This window comes from Gobius niger (assembly GCF_951799975.1).
Source record: "Gobius niger genome assembly, chromosome: 13".
NCBI classification, from domain to species: Eukaryota; Metazoa; Chordata; class Actinopteri; order Gobiiformes; family Gobiidae; genus Gobius; species Gobius niger.
This window is the reverse complement of record NC_136864.1, coordinates 17877669-17895822: the sequence shown is the minus strand read 5'-3', so window position 1 is coordinate 17895822 and position 18154 is coordinate 17877669. Positions and strand designations below refer to the sequence as shown.

The 18154-nt window shown below is 40.6% G+C and overlaps 3 protein-coding genes across 3 annotated transcripts; 1 reads left to right on the top strand and 2 right to left on the bottom strand.

Moving 5' to 3' along the window:
• Nucleotides 1–1500: 1500 nt before the first annotated feature.
• On the bottom strand, nucleotides 1501–11994 carry cdc73 (cell division cycle 73, Paf1/RNA polymerase II complex component, homolog). Its single transcript, XM_079568645.1, has 17 exons — nucleotides 11831–11994; nucleotides 10732–10837; nucleotides 10571–10640; nucleotides 10339–10401; nucleotides 10057–10109; nucleotides 9819–9907; nucleotides 9534–9747; nucleotides 8963–9061; nucleotides 8790–8868; nucleotides 8610–8674; nucleotides 3436–3493; nucleotides 3058–3093; nucleotides 2895–2982; nucleotides 2596–2757; nucleotides 2289–2389; nucleotides 2067–2208; nucleotides 1501–2003 (listed from the first exon to the last, which is right to left on the bottom strand). Exons 1-17 carry the CDS (start codon nucleotides 11959–11961, stop codon nucleotides 1967–1969), a joined length of 1593 nt encoding a protein of 530 aa, XP_079424771.1. The 5' UTR covers nucleotides 11962–11994; the 3' UTR covers nucleotides 1501–1966.
• LOC306972151 (beta-1,3-galactosyltransferase 2-like) lies at nucleotides 5903–8350 on the top strand. The gene is made up of 2 exons (XM_079568646.1): nucleotides 5903–6542; nucleotides 7004–8350. The coding sequence occupies exon 2, from the start codon at nucleotides 7063–7065 to the stop codon at nucleotides 8299–8301; it is 1239 nt and encodes a 412-aa protein (XP_079424772.1). The 5' UTR covers nucleotides 5903–6542; nucleotides 7004–7062; the 3' UTR covers nucleotides 8302–8350.
• Nucleotides 11995–12910: 916 nt separating the features above from the next.
• On the bottom strand, nucleotides 12911–17193 carry ro60 (Ro60, Y RNA binding protein). The gene is made up of 9 exons (XM_079568644.1): nucleotides 17082–17193; nucleotides 15619–16197; nucleotides 15308–15528; nucleotides 15059–15205; nucleotides 14742–14879; nucleotides 14409–14525; nucleotides 14153–14269; nucleotides 13936–14082; nucleotides 12911–13567 (listed from the first exon to the last, which is right to left on the bottom strand). The coding sequence occupies exons 2-9, from the start codon at nucleotides 16178–16180 to the stop codon at nucleotides 13415–13417; spliced, it is 1602 nt and encodes a 533-aa protein (XP_079424770.1). The 5' UTR covers nucleotides 16181–16197; nucleotides 17082–17193; the 3' UTR covers nucleotides 12911–13414.
• Between the last annotated feature and the right edge of the window lie 961 nt (nucleotides 17194–18154).

Below are 18154 nucleotides of genomic sequence, written 5' to 3'. Positions count from 1 at the left end.
ACATTCCTCAAGGTGATTTTTTTTTTGTCTTTAAATTTTGTAAATATGAATCTTTAGAAAAGGGCATTGGGTAGATGACTATAATCTCATCAAAGGCCACCACTGCCCCCCAGCCCCCATATACAGTGGGTTGTATCAGTATCCGTACCCCTTTAACTTTTTGACAAATTTTATGTGAAAGACACACACTCAGTGACACACAATCATGACATGAAATGTATACATGAGCTTTTTTTTATGAATGAAATTTGAAAAGTGGGGTGTTCAAAAGTATCCATACCCCCTTTTAGTGCAACCAATTGCCCTGTGACGTTGCCTGATGATTTCTGAATGATCACATGTTGACCCAAAGACTAAAGTACAGTGATGGTCTCAGAGGTCTGTTAAGAGACTATTGTGGAGCAGAGAAGTTATTGAGAAGTATAAAGCTGGGTTAGGTTATAAAAAGATTTCCAAAGCTTTGAACATCTCTTAAAGTACAGTTAAACACACCATCCAGGAATGGAAAGAGTCTGACATCACTGCAAACCTAACAAGACAAGGCAGTCCTCCTAAACTTACTGATCGAACAAGGACAGCACTGATCAGAGCCGTTACCAAGAAGCCTATGATGCTACAGCTCAGTTGGGGGAAACTGTCCACAGAAGTCCCATTTGTAATGTACTTTGAGAGATGTTCAAAGCTTTGGAAATCTTTTTATAACCTAATCCAGCTTTATACTTCTCAATAACTTTATCTCGGACCTGTCTGGTGTGTTCTTGGACTTCATGATGCTTCTGCTCCACAATAGTCTCTTAACAGACCTCTGAGACCGTCACAGAGCAGCTGTATTTGACATTAGATTACCCACAGGTAGACTGTATTTAGTCTTTGGGTCAACATGTGATCATTCAGAAATCATCATGCAACTTCTGAAGGCAATTGGTTGCACTAAAGGGTATGGATACTTTTGCATACCCCACTATTTCAAATTTTATATATAAAAGAATAGAGTTCAAAATCATGTATACATTTCAGTTCACTTCACAATTGTGTGTCACTGAGTGTGTGCCTTTCACATGAAATTTTGATTATATATATTTATGCTTGGGGTCCATAGCAGGGCAAAATGTCAAAAAGTTAAAGAGGTACAAATGTATGCAACCCAGTGTAATAAGGACTGTGATACAACCGTCTTCTCTAAAGGGCCTGTCACAATTGGCGCATTGACCGCAGCCATTTTGTCCCTCATTTGTTCTGCGCCAAAATTGCGACACTGAGGATGGGTCAAATGCAGAGAACTAATTTCTCTACAGAGATTGATGCAGTATAACTTAACTTCATATTTTGAGGCCGCAAATTATCGCATTGTGCCCCTACGCCAATTGTGACAGGCCCCTTACATACCACATCAGTAGCCTGGTAATTTTTTTCTTTTACTTGGAGTATGTCAGTCAAACAAGCCAGTTAATTAAAAACAACAACAAACAAACAGCAAGCTGAGAATTATTATTTGAGGCTTTATTGTCTATTTTCATGAAAGGACTTAAAGTGGTATCGTTCTTTGCACAATGCCAACAAGGAATACCAGTGGACATAACCATAGTCTGAAATCAGAGCTGATCAAAAATAGTCCGAGCCACTGCAGTTTTCTAAAAATGAAGAGTCCACAGCCCAGACAGTGTTGGCTGGTGTTTGTATATACAATTGGGCCAAAAGAAAAAGGACAAAACCCAGTCATTTCTGATGAAAACACAGCTCACACTTTCTATCATGGTCTAATCTTATTTAAACTTTAACATGTAATATATAAAACATTTGGTATTTTAATTACATGAAATATATGAAACACAAACTTCAAATCTTAAACAGTGTATTTGAAGTTTTAGGAAGTTGGCGGTGACTGAGCCGCTTGTTCAACAGGATCAAACTGGAAGTTTAGCCTGGAGGGGAAGTCATTTGTAGGAAGGCTGTTCAGAACCTGGGCTTAGAACCTGAGATGGGATTTGTGTTTGACCATGTATCTGAAACAAAAGAATAGCAGATGAGTACAATACCATGTCGATGTGGCTAAAATGGAGTTATACCTGTCAAGGGTTTCCCAAAAGCGCAGGAAGACGGGCCGGTCCAGGTGGCGCCTGTGGCGGCTCAGCTCCAGCACAGTCACATCCCACTTCTGCACATTTGGGTCTGTCTTGGCCTCATCGTATTTCAAATGGAAAGCTCGAACTAAAAACAAAAAATAGTCTTTTTCTAAGCTTATTTTATAATTTTCTTGCCAATCTAGTTTTGAAGGGTTTGTGACATACTTTTGGCAAATATGTCAACAGGAGATCCGTCTGGCAGGAGCCAGGGCCAGCCCTTGAACTGCCAGGCAGGACCCTGCACGAACACGGCCACAACTCGATCCCTGTAAAATGATCAACCTGAATAAACATTTCAACCAAGAAGACAAAGCTACAGCCAATACAGTTTACACATGTCAGTAGGAACTTCAAGCAAAACAAACCACATGTACAGTGAATGCGCTGTGGCAAAACTGAAATTAGTTCGCAATAAACAAACATATACAATTCATAACAGGTGACTCATCTATACAGCAGTAATGTCACTGACCAGTCCTGAGGAGCCAGTTTTAGAGGCTGATCGATGACTCTGTACGGGACAGTGACACTGAGGGTGGCGCCTCCAGGCTGGATCTGGTCTTTGCGTCTCTGCAGCAGCACCTCATTATCTCGGGGGATGCCCTGCTTCTTTTTATCATCCGACGTCAAAAACCTGGTTAAATTAAAAAGACGGTATTTGTTGAATTAAAACAGACATTCCGCAAATAGTCAGAGATGTCCATGCTGAGGTCGGCAATATGCCTTCATCACAAAACTATCACATATTTAAGTTTTAAATAGAATACTCACTTCAGATCCTGGAGAAGGTCTTTAGCATTGAGCATCGTGATGAGAGATGTGGTGGCTGCAGGGATAATGATGATCGGTGTACGGGAACCTATCAATAACACACAACACATTTGTATCATGTATTATTATGCAATGTTTCTAAACCGCAAATTATGGTCATTACCTTTTTTCTGGTTCGGGGGAGGTCTGGCTTGTGAGACTGTAATGTAAAAATACATTTCAACCAACATGCTGACATTAAAATAAAGATGAAAAACATGAACAGTGGATAAACTTCAGTCTGTGTTTACTGTTGGAAAGGCTGTTTGGCTCTTTAATTTAATTTAATTTCCTACACATAAAAACTGACAGGATATGTCTGTGGTGTGATCATGAGTCACAAAGTCACATGTTGCAACTTCAGTGTTATAGTCTATTTCTAGTTTGTGCCTCTCAAGTGAGCAAACCAGCTCCGAGTAATAGAGCAAAAACTATTGGACTAAACCTTTTCTGCACCTTTTAGTCTAATAAACACAGTACACAGTATGTTTGTGAACTGTACCTGGGCGAGGGACTGGCTGCAGGGCTGGGGTCTGGGCTTTCCGTGCAGATGCTCCTTCCTGATAGAATAAACAAAAAAAGATACGGTGCATAAAAGGACAATTGTGGCTTACGGCAACAGCAGCACTTTAGTTGCACTGTTTGAGAAGCACTGTTCAAAATGTATGGAGGCAGTGTGTCCCACTAATGTGTGCTGAGACAATGAGGGCACTGGTCGTTCTCATTTTTATATGGTTAATATGTAGTTTCTTTGATCCACAAAAAACACACACACATTTTGTCTCATTCCTTTGTTTTTCCAACATAATAAGGTGAGTGTTACTGAATGGGAGGCATTAACTATGTTATTTTAACATTAGCTTTTGAATATCTATAATAATAATAATAATCATCGCGGGCATTGGCCAGGGGCCACCACGTGTGTCCCACCGGCCGCGGGCATTGGCCACGGGTCCATATGGACCGCGGTGCTGCTGTCCAAGGACAACACGGCGTCACAACAACGCGAGTGCACGAGATCTGACTGCCTGCATGTGCGCGCATCCAAACAGGGCGATGTGTGTCAGCCTCATTCACCGCTAAACTGCAGCTGTGGACGATCCGCACAGGTACAGTTACATCCTCCAACACACATGACATATGCGCGTCTTTGTTTAAGTTTCTCCTGCAGCGACCGTGGCTGTGGTTCATTATAGATCCAGTGCTGCGTAATGTCAGAGGCGCAGACACATGCGAAAGATCCAGTCCTGGCCATATTCCGTCTCCAAAGCTTTGTCTCCGAAAAAAAATAACACGCAGAAAGTTGCCCAAACTGGCCAAACACAAGCCTCAAATCAAACGTGCTGCTCCGAGTGCTTTAGCCTCCGTGTGCGGAAAGCTAAAATGAAACTACCACTTAACGAGCGCATGGCCTGCACTGCTTCTTTTTTTTACTTTGCTGCTGTACTATTTGTTTTCACGTATTGTGAGTCCAGAAGTACATTTTATTACACTGCAGCTTTGAAAGCATTGCCAATTGTATTCTAACTTAGAATTAAAACCTTAGAATTTCTAAGGTTATACTGTCTAATAACGATCATTTGGCTATTTCATTTCAATACCAACTTATTACTTTTTAGATTGCACTTGCACCGTGATGCACCAAACCACGGGTCCTGCACTGTGAACCAAACCGTTAGAGCTGAACCCCTCATATTTATCCATAATTATTCCACTGTCTCTTGAATTCTATTCCCTGAGTTTAGCGAACATATTGTCGTTGTAGTTTATAAGAAAGGAGCACGGGTGCATCAAACACTCCAATTGCAGTTTGTTTGAAATTATTTTTAGCATTCATTCTTTTATACATTTGTAGTGGCCATAGTTTTTGGAATGGGTTGCTACAGCTATACTGCATGACGGGTTATAGGGACTATACTGGACATTTCTTTGTAATAACTCATAATCTCAGAATATCAAATGAGGAAATTAGCGAGGCCCGGCCGAAGGCTATTTCACTTATATTTCACAATCAACACATCAGCTCACTTTTCGTGTTTTCCCAGTCGGAGTCAAACAAAGCCCAGACTTTCACTACATGGGTGAACAGTTTGTGAAATATTGCAGGGACCACATTAGTCTGAGAGCCTGCTGGTGTTTTGACCTCCAAGAATGTCACATGAAAAATGTGTAAAATCTAAGACCAACTGGCCCTTAAGCTTAACAAAATTGCTTATTCAAACAATACTTTATACAAATGATATGAAAGACAACTGTACTATAATCCTAAAATATGTTTCATTCATCAACAGCTTTAAATAACAAAGCACTGATACTCGCAGTGGACATCCCAGAGGCCTTGGGGCAGAGTATCACGGCACTGCAGCAGCAGCATTGTCAAAGACATCTTATCTGCAGAACAGCAGCCCAGCCAGCTGTGCGCTTTAACAGACACCGCAAAGAGGCACTCACACCCTTAAACGCCGAAGCCAGTCAAATGAATGCGTTCTTACGTCAATTCAATGAAAAATTGCACCATGCTACATGCCAAGAGGAAACCACAAGCAAGACTTTGTAAACTGATGATTTATTTAGCAGCATTTCAGTGATTTGGAATCTTATCAAATGCACATAATTAAGAGAATGTAATGTGCAGTGGGGTCTTATAATGTAACTTGCTATTAGTTTAGACCTTCACCAACATAGGCGTCTGAAGGACTAAACAAATTTGATTGCACTACTAGAAAAAAACAACAGGTATAGGGCCTTTAAGCTTTTAGTCTCCTCTCAAATGGTAGGCCAATGCACTGATTATCCAGACAAAAGGGAATGTCTTTCAATCAACCTAAATGACCAGGTCTTTAGTGGATAATCTGCGAACGTGGCGACACCTCTCCTGTTCTAGCAGCATGGTAGATTGAGATATGCTTCATTGCCTCTTCTGGAGAGAGTGGGCGTGAATACAAATGGGTCAGCAGCTCTCAGCCCCCTCCCCTTCCACTGCTGCTGTTGCGCGGCAGAGGCAGTGTGACGTGGTGGAGGTGATGGTGGTGGTGGGGAGAGCGCACTGCTACAAAGCCGCGAGCAGCTTTTCAACAACGAGCCTCATCCTCTTCATCCTTCCTCCCCCCCGGCCCCCCTCCTCCACTCTACGGCCAGTTGGTACAGAAGGAGCCGCAGCTGAATGAAAACGGGCGAAACGTGGTGGAGAACGGCACTGAAAGTCAAAATGATGGAAGGGGGAGCAGAGGCGTCGGAAGATGTGGTTGAAAGGGGACAACAGGAAAGCAGCAGCCATCCAAGATCGGATTGTTATTATTTCTGAAGGGAATGGCCATGAGGAAGACTTCAGGACCTCTGCCTTTTTCTTTCAGTCATATTTAGCAGCAAGGCAGTTAGCATAATCCCAGGACGCATCGCAGCCAGCAAAACATGTAAATACAGATTTGCAGAGTTTCATTTATGCTCATTACCGCAGTCTGTTTCCTGTCAAAGCCACAGCCAAGCAGTCAGCCCTTACAGCGGAAATTCACGCTAGCGTGTCCTTGTTGTATTGGTGAAGAAAGGGGAGCAACACATGCTCTAAGCGGGGTTCCACACGCAAGACGAAAATGCATCGAAAAAAAACAGGTGAGTTTTGAGCCGAGAAGCATTAATTTGTCAAACCGCAGCAGTGGAATTAGCCATATAACCCAGTTTGTGATGCTGTGATGCAGAGCAGACAGTGGGTCGTTTTCAGAGGCACTGCAAACAAGCAGCTTCGTGTCAGAGCTTCAGAGAGAGCTGACAAACCGCTCTTTGTGTTGATGGGGTCCTTCAAGAGGGTAGAGTGTAACTTGGTAAATAAGTGAATGAACACACTGCTCAAGGGGAGCAAGAAAGACAGAATGCTACAGCAAATATCACACATTGACATATTAATTTCTCTACTATAATCATTGTCAACTATAATCAAATACTATGGAGAGGATGGATTTCTAGTTTTTAGGCATGCTTCGGTATGAACATTCCAGTTATTGCTGTAATCAAAAACATTCTTCAATGTTTTTAAATTTAAACATGTCTTTAAATATATTTTCTTTGTACTGCAGGAACCAGAGGTCCAAGTTTGCCCAGCATCATGCATTGAGTGCAGAGTTCTGCTGAAGCCATGCAGTGGAGACGCAGACACTGCTGCACACAAGCAGCTAAAGTTCTCTATCTTCTCTCCTTGTTGGGGTTATTGATCTTTTTGGTCCACCAGGTGTGGCTTCCGCAGCTCACTGGTTTGCCATGGTGGAGAGGGCATCCTGTGGTCTATGGAGGTGACAAGCTGCAGTCAACCAAAGCCAAATCAAACGTGAGCTCCAAACGAAGCACATGGCACTTTGTTATAGTCCCTCGGCCGCCCTTTAATGTGGATACTAACTCCTCCCGAGAGACGATCGGTCTTTCTCCTCTCCAGGAAGAGCCAGCTCTGGATGCACTGTTCATTAACAGCACTCACACTCAACCACAAGAACTGGTTACAGATGGGCCTTTTTCGTACATCATCAATGAGCCAGACAAGTGTGGAACGATTCCACCGTTTCTGATATTGCTTATAGCTACAGAGGCTCGACAAGTAGAGGCGAGGAATGCTATTCGGCAGACATGGGGAAATGAGAGTGTTGCTCCCGCTTTGGGTTTCATACGCTTGTTTTTACTGGGAAAGACAGCGGGGGAGCTGGGACTTGTACAACAGAAGATGCTGGAATCGGAGAGTCGAAGGTATCATGACATCATTCAACAGGACTTTCTTGACTCGTACAAAAACCTAACTGTAAAAACAATGATGGGAATAAACTGGGTAGCAAAGCATTGCCCTAACGTTGCTTATGTGATGAAGACAGACAGTGACATGTTTGTCAACACTGAATACCTCATACACAAATTACTTAGACCAGACCAGGAGCATAGAAAAAACTACTTTACAGGGAATAACATGAGAGGCTTTGCACCCAATCGAAATAAAAACAGCAAGTGGTACATGCCACCAGAATTTTACCCAGGCAATAAGTACCCCACATTCTGTTCTGGGACAGGTTATGTATTCTCTGGGGATTTAGCATGCAAGATCTACAGAGTATCCCAACAAATCCGCTACCTACATCTGGAGGACGTATATGTTGGAGTCTGCCTGGCTCAACTCGGCATTGAACCTACACCTCCACCCAATGAATTCTTATTCAACCACTGGAGAGTCTCCTACTCAAGCTGCAAGTACAGTCACCTGATAACGTCACATGGGTTTCATCCAAATGAACTACTAAAATACTGGCATCATCTGCAAAGCAACAAACACAATGCCTGCATCAATGCCTTGAAGGAAAGGATGAGCCGAACACACTCGCACAGACTGCGCCCGTGATGCAGCGGTAGCTAAAATATACAAGTCAATTCACAGAAAGCTTGTTTACAATGGTTTACACAGACTCAGTTATTGCAACAGCCTGAAGCTGTGTGACTCGATCAGATCTTCCCTGCTATTTATTTTGTGCATCCAACAAAACAATTATAAAATATCCTGTATATGCTATGAGTGAGAATGAAATACAAATTAAACACTTGGCAAAAGACTCAGCCTGTGATTGTGACCTTTACAGTTGTGCTTATGGGAATAAAAGATGCACTGATATTCTTATAATCCAAGAGCATCACCAAAAATGTCAGCCTTACCGTCACTGACTTCAGGGTCATGCCGTGGTAAGTGCCCATGGTGTCGATTTTAAAACCCTCCGTTTCTACAGAAAGGCAGCAGAGAACAAAGCATTTAGGAAAGCATAATTATCAGTACCTGATGGAGTATCAACATTGCTTTTAGTGTATTACTCCCAGCAGTTATCAAGTAGCACTCACCTTCTTTTCCTTTGAAGCGCTCCTGATCGTATCTGTTATAGGCCGCTGGGACTGGCTGCTTATTTCTAATGGCCGGATCCTACAATTGAGACACATTATTTCAAACATGTATTTTAAATACTTCGTAAAATTCTACAGAGGCAAGTAAACAACCACAAACAGATAGCACTCACCACTTGAGGGGCATTTGGCGCTGGTCTCTGCTCCGGAGCGCGACCTTCTTCCCTGGCTTTAACCGATTGAAGAATGGCAAAGATGTTCTTGGAGAAGTTCTGAGGTTTAAGACACAAATGTTACAGCTTTATCAATTTTAATTATTCTGTAGTTTGCTTCAACTAAAATAGTAATCAAGCACAACGCTGCACAGTTCCTTTTGCAGAGGGAGAAACATGTCAGGTCAGGATCCACAGTCTCATACTTGCTGCCATCTAGTGGCTGAACTTGCACTTACACAAATGTTTACACTCAGTCAGCTTTCATAACACATCAGCACGATGGTGCAGTGGTTAGTGCTCATGCTTCACATCTAGAGGGTTCCAGGTTCAATCCCCAGGCCAGACGGGGCCTTTCTGTGTGGACTTTGTATATTTCTATACCACTAAAAACCTGTACAAAAGGCCAGGTTGTTTGAAAGTGTGAGTAGGGGACAATTAGTCCATGGCTACATGGCGTGTTTACATGTAAGAGACCCAGTGTGTTCATTAACATGCGCTGTTCCGACAAAAAAAAACCCAAAAAACCCACCTTGCCCGTGCTCTGTAAAATGGTTGTTCGAGTCCTCCAGACTCTCTCCCTGCTGACGATGTCTCGAGTAACATCCACCTCAGCATCCACAAAGCTTCTCTGCTTCAGGGTGATGTCATCATCCAGATCAGTTTTGATGGTGGAGCGCTTCTTGGCCATGATCTTGGCTTTAATGGCTGCAATTTTTTCCACAGACATGGCCTCCGACAAAGACCTGGTGAATAGTATTTTGATTAATATGTATTCTATGTTAACAAGTATGTTTTTAATTAAATTGCTTCACACCTGATCTGATCCGTTTGTACAATGCCTTCTTTGTGGCCCTCCAGACGAGCTGCCAAACGCTCTTTGTCCAGACGCACTCGCTCTTCATCCTCAGATAGAATAAATGTAAACACAAAGTTACAAAATCCTTATTATGTTTGTCACACTTGTTACAATAATCAGTTCCAAAGTGCCCTAATATTGCCCAAATTATTTAAACGAATCACAACAATTATTTAAACAGTTGGTTAGACTTTACCTCAATTCGAGGTTTTTTAGCCTCCGAAGATGCTTCATCAGCAGCTCTTTTTACTGCAAGGAGAAAAACATCCATTCCAATGTTTGTGTTAGCTCTCATTGTGGGCCTGTTCTAACTGTTACAAAAAAATAAAACTATACAATAGAAACCATTCCGGTCATCATTTAACCTTTAAGACAATAATCATCTCTGGTTTCCCAACCCGCACAATGGTTCTGTAATTAAGTATTAGAAGGCACTTTTAAATAACTAGAAAAATAAATACATAAATAGTCTTCTTACCTTGCGTTGGCCTTTGTAAACCAATTTCTATTGGTGCACTTCTGTCTATACTTGTCGATGTAGCTGGAAAAAGAGTTTCAATATTACAGTCAGCTTTATTTACTTGCATGAAACACATTCATCCTATGATATTTTTCTGCAATCAGAAAATGACATCATTCACCAACACTGCAAAAGAGAAATGAATGATGGATTGATGGAAAATTTGTTGTTTCAAAATCCAACTACTTACAGCTCTCGCCATTGAGATAGGACAGTAAGCCCTTTCTGTCAGGTCTTCTAACAACAGGAATGTTCTCTGTCTGTAAAGCAGTCAAAGTCAGTGGTCAATGTTTTATGTCAGAGCTTATTTATCATCAGCGAACAAAAAGGAACTTAAAAAGAAAGACTTACGGCAGCTCTCCGCACATACGACGGGTGAGGAAGATGCACATTGTTGAGTAAAAATAAAATGGAGTCCAAAGTATAATACTCTTTGGGCTGTCCCTCTTTTCCAGTTCTGTGGATTAGAAAACAGATACTAGTGCAAAACTGCAATAGAAATCAAACTAAATGCTCTCATGGATTATCAAGATATTCATTCATATTTTCATTTCTGACATTTCTCTGTGCACACACCGCAGATGATCAAGAACATCAAATTCAGATACAATCAGAACCAGAATCTATTATTATTTTATCATTATCATATATTTTTGCGTAAAATGTATGGTTACAGTAAGTGAATTGGAACAGGGCTGTACTATATGTAGAGTAAAGAATAAATCATTCCAACATGGTGCGTCCTATAAAAAATGTGTCTAAACAAGACATACAAAAATAATCAATGAGGCCCAAAACAAGGCTGAAATAGAAATAATAATCAAATTATGACCAACACTGAACATGTGCACATTTTCACTTTTAAAGCCCTGCATTGAAATATCACACAGCAACTTTACAGTGAATATTGTTGAATTAATAGCATTAAACCCTGCTTCCGGGAGGCATAATTCGACAGCAATACGCCAACAAATTTGTACTAGTGCACCAATTTCCAAACGTTGGCACCAACATGTGCACCAAAACGCAATGTCAATTCTTAATAACACATTGGTAAAGCTTATAAAAATATTCGCGTTATTTTTTATTTTTCTAGTTATGATGCAAATTCAAAACAAAATTTACAGACACTTGAAGTACCTCGACTACTGTTGTGGGTAGGTTCTGTGGCACCTCTACCACTTTAACTTTCATTACTGTTTTACTATGATCCGGGTGTATGAGTAAATGCACAAGCACCGAGGCTTGTGGCATTAGTTTGGCAGTAATGCATATACGGATTGTAGCATAGGTATTTGCAATAAATGCAAGAGAAATTCCTGGACTTTTAAGTTAAATTACAGAGTTGTTTGGCTGGTGTAGCATCTAAAGCAGTTCCGATGCGGACTGTAGGCTCATGAGTTCCTGGTGAGGCCTACTAAGCATCTTCTTATCTAAGGAAGTAACTCACCCCCAGATGATATAGTTGGTCTTGACATTTTTCGGCCAAGAAAATTCTCCAAATATTACTTCATCTCCTTTCGCGACAATTTCCTTTTTCTGGATGTTATACTGACGGAGAACGCTCAGCACGTCCGCCATCTTCACTTGTCTTGTAGTGTGAATGCGAGGTCCCCACAGTTAACAACATGGTGTGGCCAACTCGGTGCCTGTCCGTAATTCAACAAGACCCTTTAATATTTCCTCTCTTCGGTGTTTAGCCTTTTTTTGTCGATCTGCCATCGAAAAGAACTAGCAATAAAAAAAAAAAAAACTAAAGGTCAAACTAAATAATATTTTAAGACACATTGCTTTAACCTAAAAATCAAGACCGCAGTGATTTCGAGCAAGTAGCTACAGGAATTATCTACACCCTAGAAATATAAAGCGACCCGTACAATCGCAAGAAGTTGGACGTTATTGGTGAAAAAAGGTTTTTCAAATATGCGTTGTTCGAATTGTAGGCCTGGCCTACTAGTGATGGGAACATTGATGAACTGAACTGGGGACTCTCTATGTCATTATGAGGCAGACATGTAATAAAATTGAAGATACTGTAGTCTACATGCAGCCTACAGGCAACAAGACGGCATGGACAGAAGCAGCTACACAAATAAATGTCAAGTCAATAATAAAGAAAAAGGGGAATAACTGTTTAATTAAAATGAAAATTAATTATTCCATGTTGGGAAAAACTCAAAACAACACAAGATGTGCATTACTTTCTTACCACCCACTTCAACCAAGCGCATTTTCTCCAGTTCAGCTTTACCCAAATCTAAAAGCCTCTTGACTGGAGCTTATAGCCTCTTGGCCAGTGTAGACCTGAACTGATCTAAAAGGATCTTTTGCCCTGTCGTCATATTTTTCTCGTACTCTTTCATCTCGTTTTGTCACTTTTTTGCATCGCCTTCCACGCAACTGTTTTGCTATGTTTTTGTCACTTTTCCATTCTTTTTGGTGCACTTTTGTTACATTTTTTATTTTATTTTGTGGCTCTTTTGTCACTTTTTGTTACTTTTTTGGGTCACTTTTTACTTTTTGTTGCATTTTTCTCCTCATTTTCTTCTCGGTTTTGTGGCTATTTTGACACTTTTTTTCAAGAAACCTTTAGACGTGGGCAATGTCAAATTGGAAAAATGCGCTCGGCTCAAGAGGGGGTTGGAGGTTACAAAAAGACACTCAAATTGTCCATCTTAAAGGAACATTAACACAGAAGTTCAGACTTCAAATGCATACTAAAGTGGTACAAGAGACATTACATAAACAAACATCTGCTAGTGGAGCATTTAAAATAATGCTAAAATGGTATCGGGAATATTTTCAGCTCCAAATTCTATTTGTGACGTCAACATGGAGTTAGAGAATATGTTTTTGTTTACGACAAAAACATTGTCTACATTTCAGTTGTCATCCAGCCTGCTGGAAACTGTCATTGAATGTAATATATTATAAAAGTGTTTTGTATATATTAGAAGCTACCAATATTGCGTACATAATGGAAGAGGGCCATTTTGGTCCACTTTTGTCTCCAATATTTTGACAGAACATTAAACTAAATGAAACCCTGGGCTATGTTACGAATGAGTGTTATAGCCCCAAGGTCAAAGCCACAGATGCTGAGTACTCCCCGGTCAGGTGTGTCTGCAATGCCATGTCCTGTAGATGTCAACCCACACATCACAAACTTGGAGAAGGTCCCAGTTTTCTGTATGCAGACACAAAAACAGGAAATGTAGTGAAAGTAGTAATAATAGCAACAATAATATTAATATTAGCGATGTGATAGTGATTATCTAAAACATAATCAACATCCGCACAGTAAAGTCGAAGTGCTCCTAAGGTGTTATTACGAAGAGCTTGGTCGCTTCTAACTTCACCACCGTTTGAGTCCATAGAGGAGAGGAGGAGAGGCTAAATGCTAACAACTTCTTTGGTCTTTTTGTGTGACTGAGCGCACGCACAAAGACCAGACAGGTACCCATCAACAAGGTAAGAACATATCTCAGTATGATAAAACGGTGGCCTATTCCTTTAAGGTAGCGTATTAAAGAGAGTATAAAGAAAGAAACTCACACGTCTGTGCTTCTTAAGAGCTTCCACTGGACTAGCACTAAAAGCCCAAATTGGGTTGTTGGTCAAAACAACAAAAACATCCACAGCCTTTCCATTTTCAGTGGCCCACGCCAATGGAAGTGTGCAGTCCGTACTCTCGCTGGGACTCTGAAACATTGTAGACCTTAGGTTAGACCTATTTCCTTTGTTATAAACGAATGGAATTTATAAATTCTACCTTTACTAACTCAGCGGTAACTTCCTCCAGGGTCATGCCTGCTGCCACAGAGCATGGAACCAGAGATCCCCCTGAGTAAGCCAGCACTTGAGTATTTGTCTCAGTTGATGTAAAAATCTAAAATACAATATATAAAAGTTGCATTTTCAGACTATTTTCTGGCATCAAAGTACTGCAATACATAAGGTGCAAACATGGCCTTTATATTGAGCGACATATGACCAACTGTAATAGTAAAGTATAATAGAGTTTATACCATGGTAATTGCAGCAGCAGCAACTGCAGTGCTCACAGATGTTCCTGGGACAATGCTACTCAGAGATGCACTGATGTCCACAGCTAGCACAAAGTTCTTGTCCAAGGGCTCCAAATACTGAAAAAGTACACAATTCAAATGCCTCTGATATTTCAAAAGGCAGTGCTGTTGTTGTCATACCCATAAAGTGATTATTATCATCAAGTTATTATTATCATCATCATCATCATCATCATCATCATCATCATCATCATCATCATTATTATTATTATTATTATTATTATTATTATTATTATTATTATTATTATAAGTACATTTATGCAAATAACATACCATTAAACTTTTATAAAACGCTGAATCCATGGCTTGGACAATATTGCTGTCTGGCTCCCATTTTGTTTTACCTTGATAACCTTGTCCTTTTTTATAGTTTTCCAAAGCCACAAGAACACTAAAAGGATGAATCTTGGCCTGTTGGGGTGCAGCACAGATCAGTGACTTTTATGATCACATCTTCCACAACAAATAGCTTGAATTATTTTTATTTTCAACTTGACTCATTTTTACTCATTATTTCTCATTTGATAACAAATAATCAAATTGTGAAAAACTAGTGGAAAACAAAAAAACAACAACTTGACATTACTTACTTTTTTTAGTGCCGTGTCATTTTGGATTCTGTCGCATACGGCGTGTGTGTCTGAGCTTCCTGGCTCAAGAATTTTTTTGAAGGTCATTTTTCCTAAACGTTTCATCAGTGACTGAAGAGGCATATCCTTCAACAAAGCTTTCCAAACCTGAACAAAAAGAGACACATTAAGCATAAGTAACAAGAGAAAGGTAACTTACTGTATTTTTGTAATGAACATTACAACACAGTACAAAGTTATTTCACATACATGTTTGGACTTCAAATGGTCTGTCCGCAGCTGCTCTGTCTCCAGTGCGTGTTCTTCTATCAGATTGATGACCTCTGTTTCGTCACAGCTGTGCTTGACCTTCTCAATTACTTCCATATAGGAGAGGACTTTCAGAACCTCCTCGGAGTTTTCCTTGTCTGCATATTCAGCTTGAACCTCTTTCCATCCTTTCATTATATATTTGCAAACCAAAGCAATAGCTGAAAAAAAATGAAACGTTGTTATTCTTACACACCTTTACCACACATAGATTAGAACTGTTTTAAATGGGAAAAACCCTGAACACGCACCATCATTTGCTGGTTTGGCATGCGACAGCTTAAGTAGATCCTTGTGGGACCAGCCATTTCTCTGTTTACATTTTGCAACAGACACAGCCAAATTCATAGCATTTTGTCCATTATACCAGTCAGAGATGGCTTTTCGCAGGGCACGTCCCCAAATTCCACTTTTCATGTCTACTTTAAGATCCTTTTTATATTGGATGAAATCAAACAAACTCCCAGGATCCTGGCACACTTCCTTTAAAGCTTTGAACGCTGCTTGTCTCGTCTTTATGTCAGAGTGCTGTGAACAAATTGCTAGTGCAAATAGACTGGGGTCCATAGAGACAATCCGCCCATACTGGCTGTACCACCTGATGTCCTCCACCACCTCAGCGCCTCTGCCATCTCCAAGCAGAGCCAGCAGAGCCTCTGCACTCTCCATGTTCACGTGCACCTCCTCTCTGGCCGTGTAAATGTCCCCCTCTGATCCATAACACAGGAACCGGCACAGTCGGGCCTTGTCATCGACCTCCCACGGCTGGGACTTTACACTGTGGTTGGTCATTGTACTTCCTGATGGCTCCATAGCAAATCCAACAACACCTGACACAGATGTGATAAGTTAATGCGTTATTAGGCCATTATTATTATGACACGACATCACTCAAACGTCAATGTCGTGTCATCCTGCCCTCTGTGCAGGAGTTTCCCATCTCAGACAAAGGTTTTTAAGCTGTCAGCTGCACTTGGTTGTTTAAACGGTGGACGTTTTACCACACATCAAAGAAAACAACTTAAACTTAAAGGCACACCGTGTAGCATTTTGGACTATACTGTTGCCATCAATACAAGACATACTCCTAAAGACCAGCTCGACACAGAAAACGCTAATTCTGTACTGGGTAATCAAATAAAGGATCTGGATGAGGACCAAACCTGTTTCTCAAATTCTCCTAACTTTAGTTGACATCTCCATGGAGACGAGCAGGAGACGCACCCACTCCTGGTAAAGTTACAGTTAGGAAAATGCACCATCTATTACCTTCTATATAGTTTTTATTATCTTTAAAGGAGAAAATGTCCAGCAACAAAGGCGAAAAATAGGCCTGCATGCAGTTAGTCTTGCCATAATGAAGGCAGAAATAGTTGAGAGGATTAGAGGCAATGATCATGCACATGCCACAAATTCATCGCAGCTCCAGAGATGCGCGGTTTACAAAAGTCTAAATGACCATCAATCGTGTCCAGGTTCATTGAAACAGTGTGGCAGATGGGCTTTTGGCCAAGTTTGGAGCCGACAGCTTAATTGTCAAGTAGTCTCTAGAAGTGTCATTAATTTACAAATAGAAATTCCCCTTGTGTGCGAGCTGAGCATCACAGTGATTTGTTTTCTGCCTGAGAGCTGAAGTTAAACTAGCAGCGTGGACGTAAAGGACAATCCGGATGTTTCAGAACAACAAAGCATTAAAATAACAGCGATAACTTACCCGAAATACCAACAGATTAAATAATGAAGTTAGCTGAAGGCCCTGCGACGGTCAGCTTCACATTCACCTCCTTCTTCTTTCTGTCTGATGGCGGACTGGTACCAGTGTAAGGCCGCCCCCTACTGGATCCATTGTGAAATTACCGGCATCTTCACTGCGCAGTCATAAGGTGAAACTCAGAATCTTAGCACATCGAACTGAAACTGAACTGAAACTCATTACAAGTGAGTTATGTATGGCCTTTATTTGTTAAATTGATTATGGCTCAGCTTGTAAAAAAACCCAAAAACAAATAAAAAATATAAAAAAAATAGACTGTAAGCCATAATCATCAAAATTATAACAAACAAAAGCTTGGCATATGTCACTTTGCATGTAATGAGTCTACATCATGTATTAGCTTCACATTTTGATTTGAATTACAGAAATAAATGCACTTTTTTTTTTTTTTAAACAATATTCTAATTTTCCAAGTTTCACCTGTATTAATAGCTTTGGGATACATGGAAGCTGAGCAAGGCGCACTCCCAATGGACAGGAAAAGCGAATAATGCACGTCCCGGCGATGAGGATAGGATAGTTACACTCTAGGTATACAGGCTATATCCTGGTGGTTAGGGCTAGGATTATTGTTATCCTATTCCTATAATAGTTTTTGAAAGAAAAGTAGTTGATTGTGTGCTCTCTCATGGTCGAACCACTTGGCACCAAAGTACTGATGGGGATCTCAGCTTTAGAACCCACCCAGACATTGGGGAGAGAAACATGCAAACTCCACACAGAAAGGCCCGCATTAGTAATTAGTAACACTTATTTGTCACATTATCAGTAGGATTTGTCAGCACACAACAGCAAATATAGTGTACAATGACCTCGATGCACAAAACTATGGCTTACAAGACTTGACGCGCTGAATATTTAACATGGACATGTTCTTTACCGATTCCTTTACATTATACCTAGAGCATAGATGAAACCAGTAAGATATTCCTAAAAAAAAAAAGGCAAGCTGATTCAAACATGCCATGTATCATTGTTTATTATTCAAGTAACCTGCAACATCACAGAATAAA

Coding starts and splice junctions, on each gene's coding strand:
- LOC306972151 (XM_079568646.1), top strand. CDS start 7,063: ATGCAGTGGAGACGCAGACACTGCTGCACACAAGCAGCTAAAGTTCTC.
- cdc73 (XM_079568645.1), bottom strand. CDS start 11,961: ATGGCGGACGTGCTGAGCGTTCTCCGTCAGTATAACATCCAGAAAAAG. Junction 8,869..8,962: donor CGCCAAATGCCCCTCAAGTG/GTGAGTGCTATC, acceptor TCTCAATTGTAG/GATCCGGCCATTAGAAATAA. Junction 3,094..3,435: donor GCAGCCAGTCCCTCGCCCAG/GTACAGTTCACA, acceptor TTTACATTACAG/TCTCACAAGCCAGACCTCCC.
- ro60 (XM_079568644.1), bottom strand. CDS start 16,180: ATGGAGCCATCAGGAAGTACAATGACCAACCACAGTGTAAAGTCCCAG. Junction 14,083..14,152: donor TTACCGCTGAGTTAGTAAAG/GTAGAATTTATA, acceptor ACAATGTTTCAG/AGTCCCAGCGAGAGTACGGA. Junction 13,568..13,935: donor CTCTTAAGAAGCACAGACGT/GTGAGTTTCTTT, acceptor GTCTGCATACAG/AAAACTGGGACCTTCTCCAA.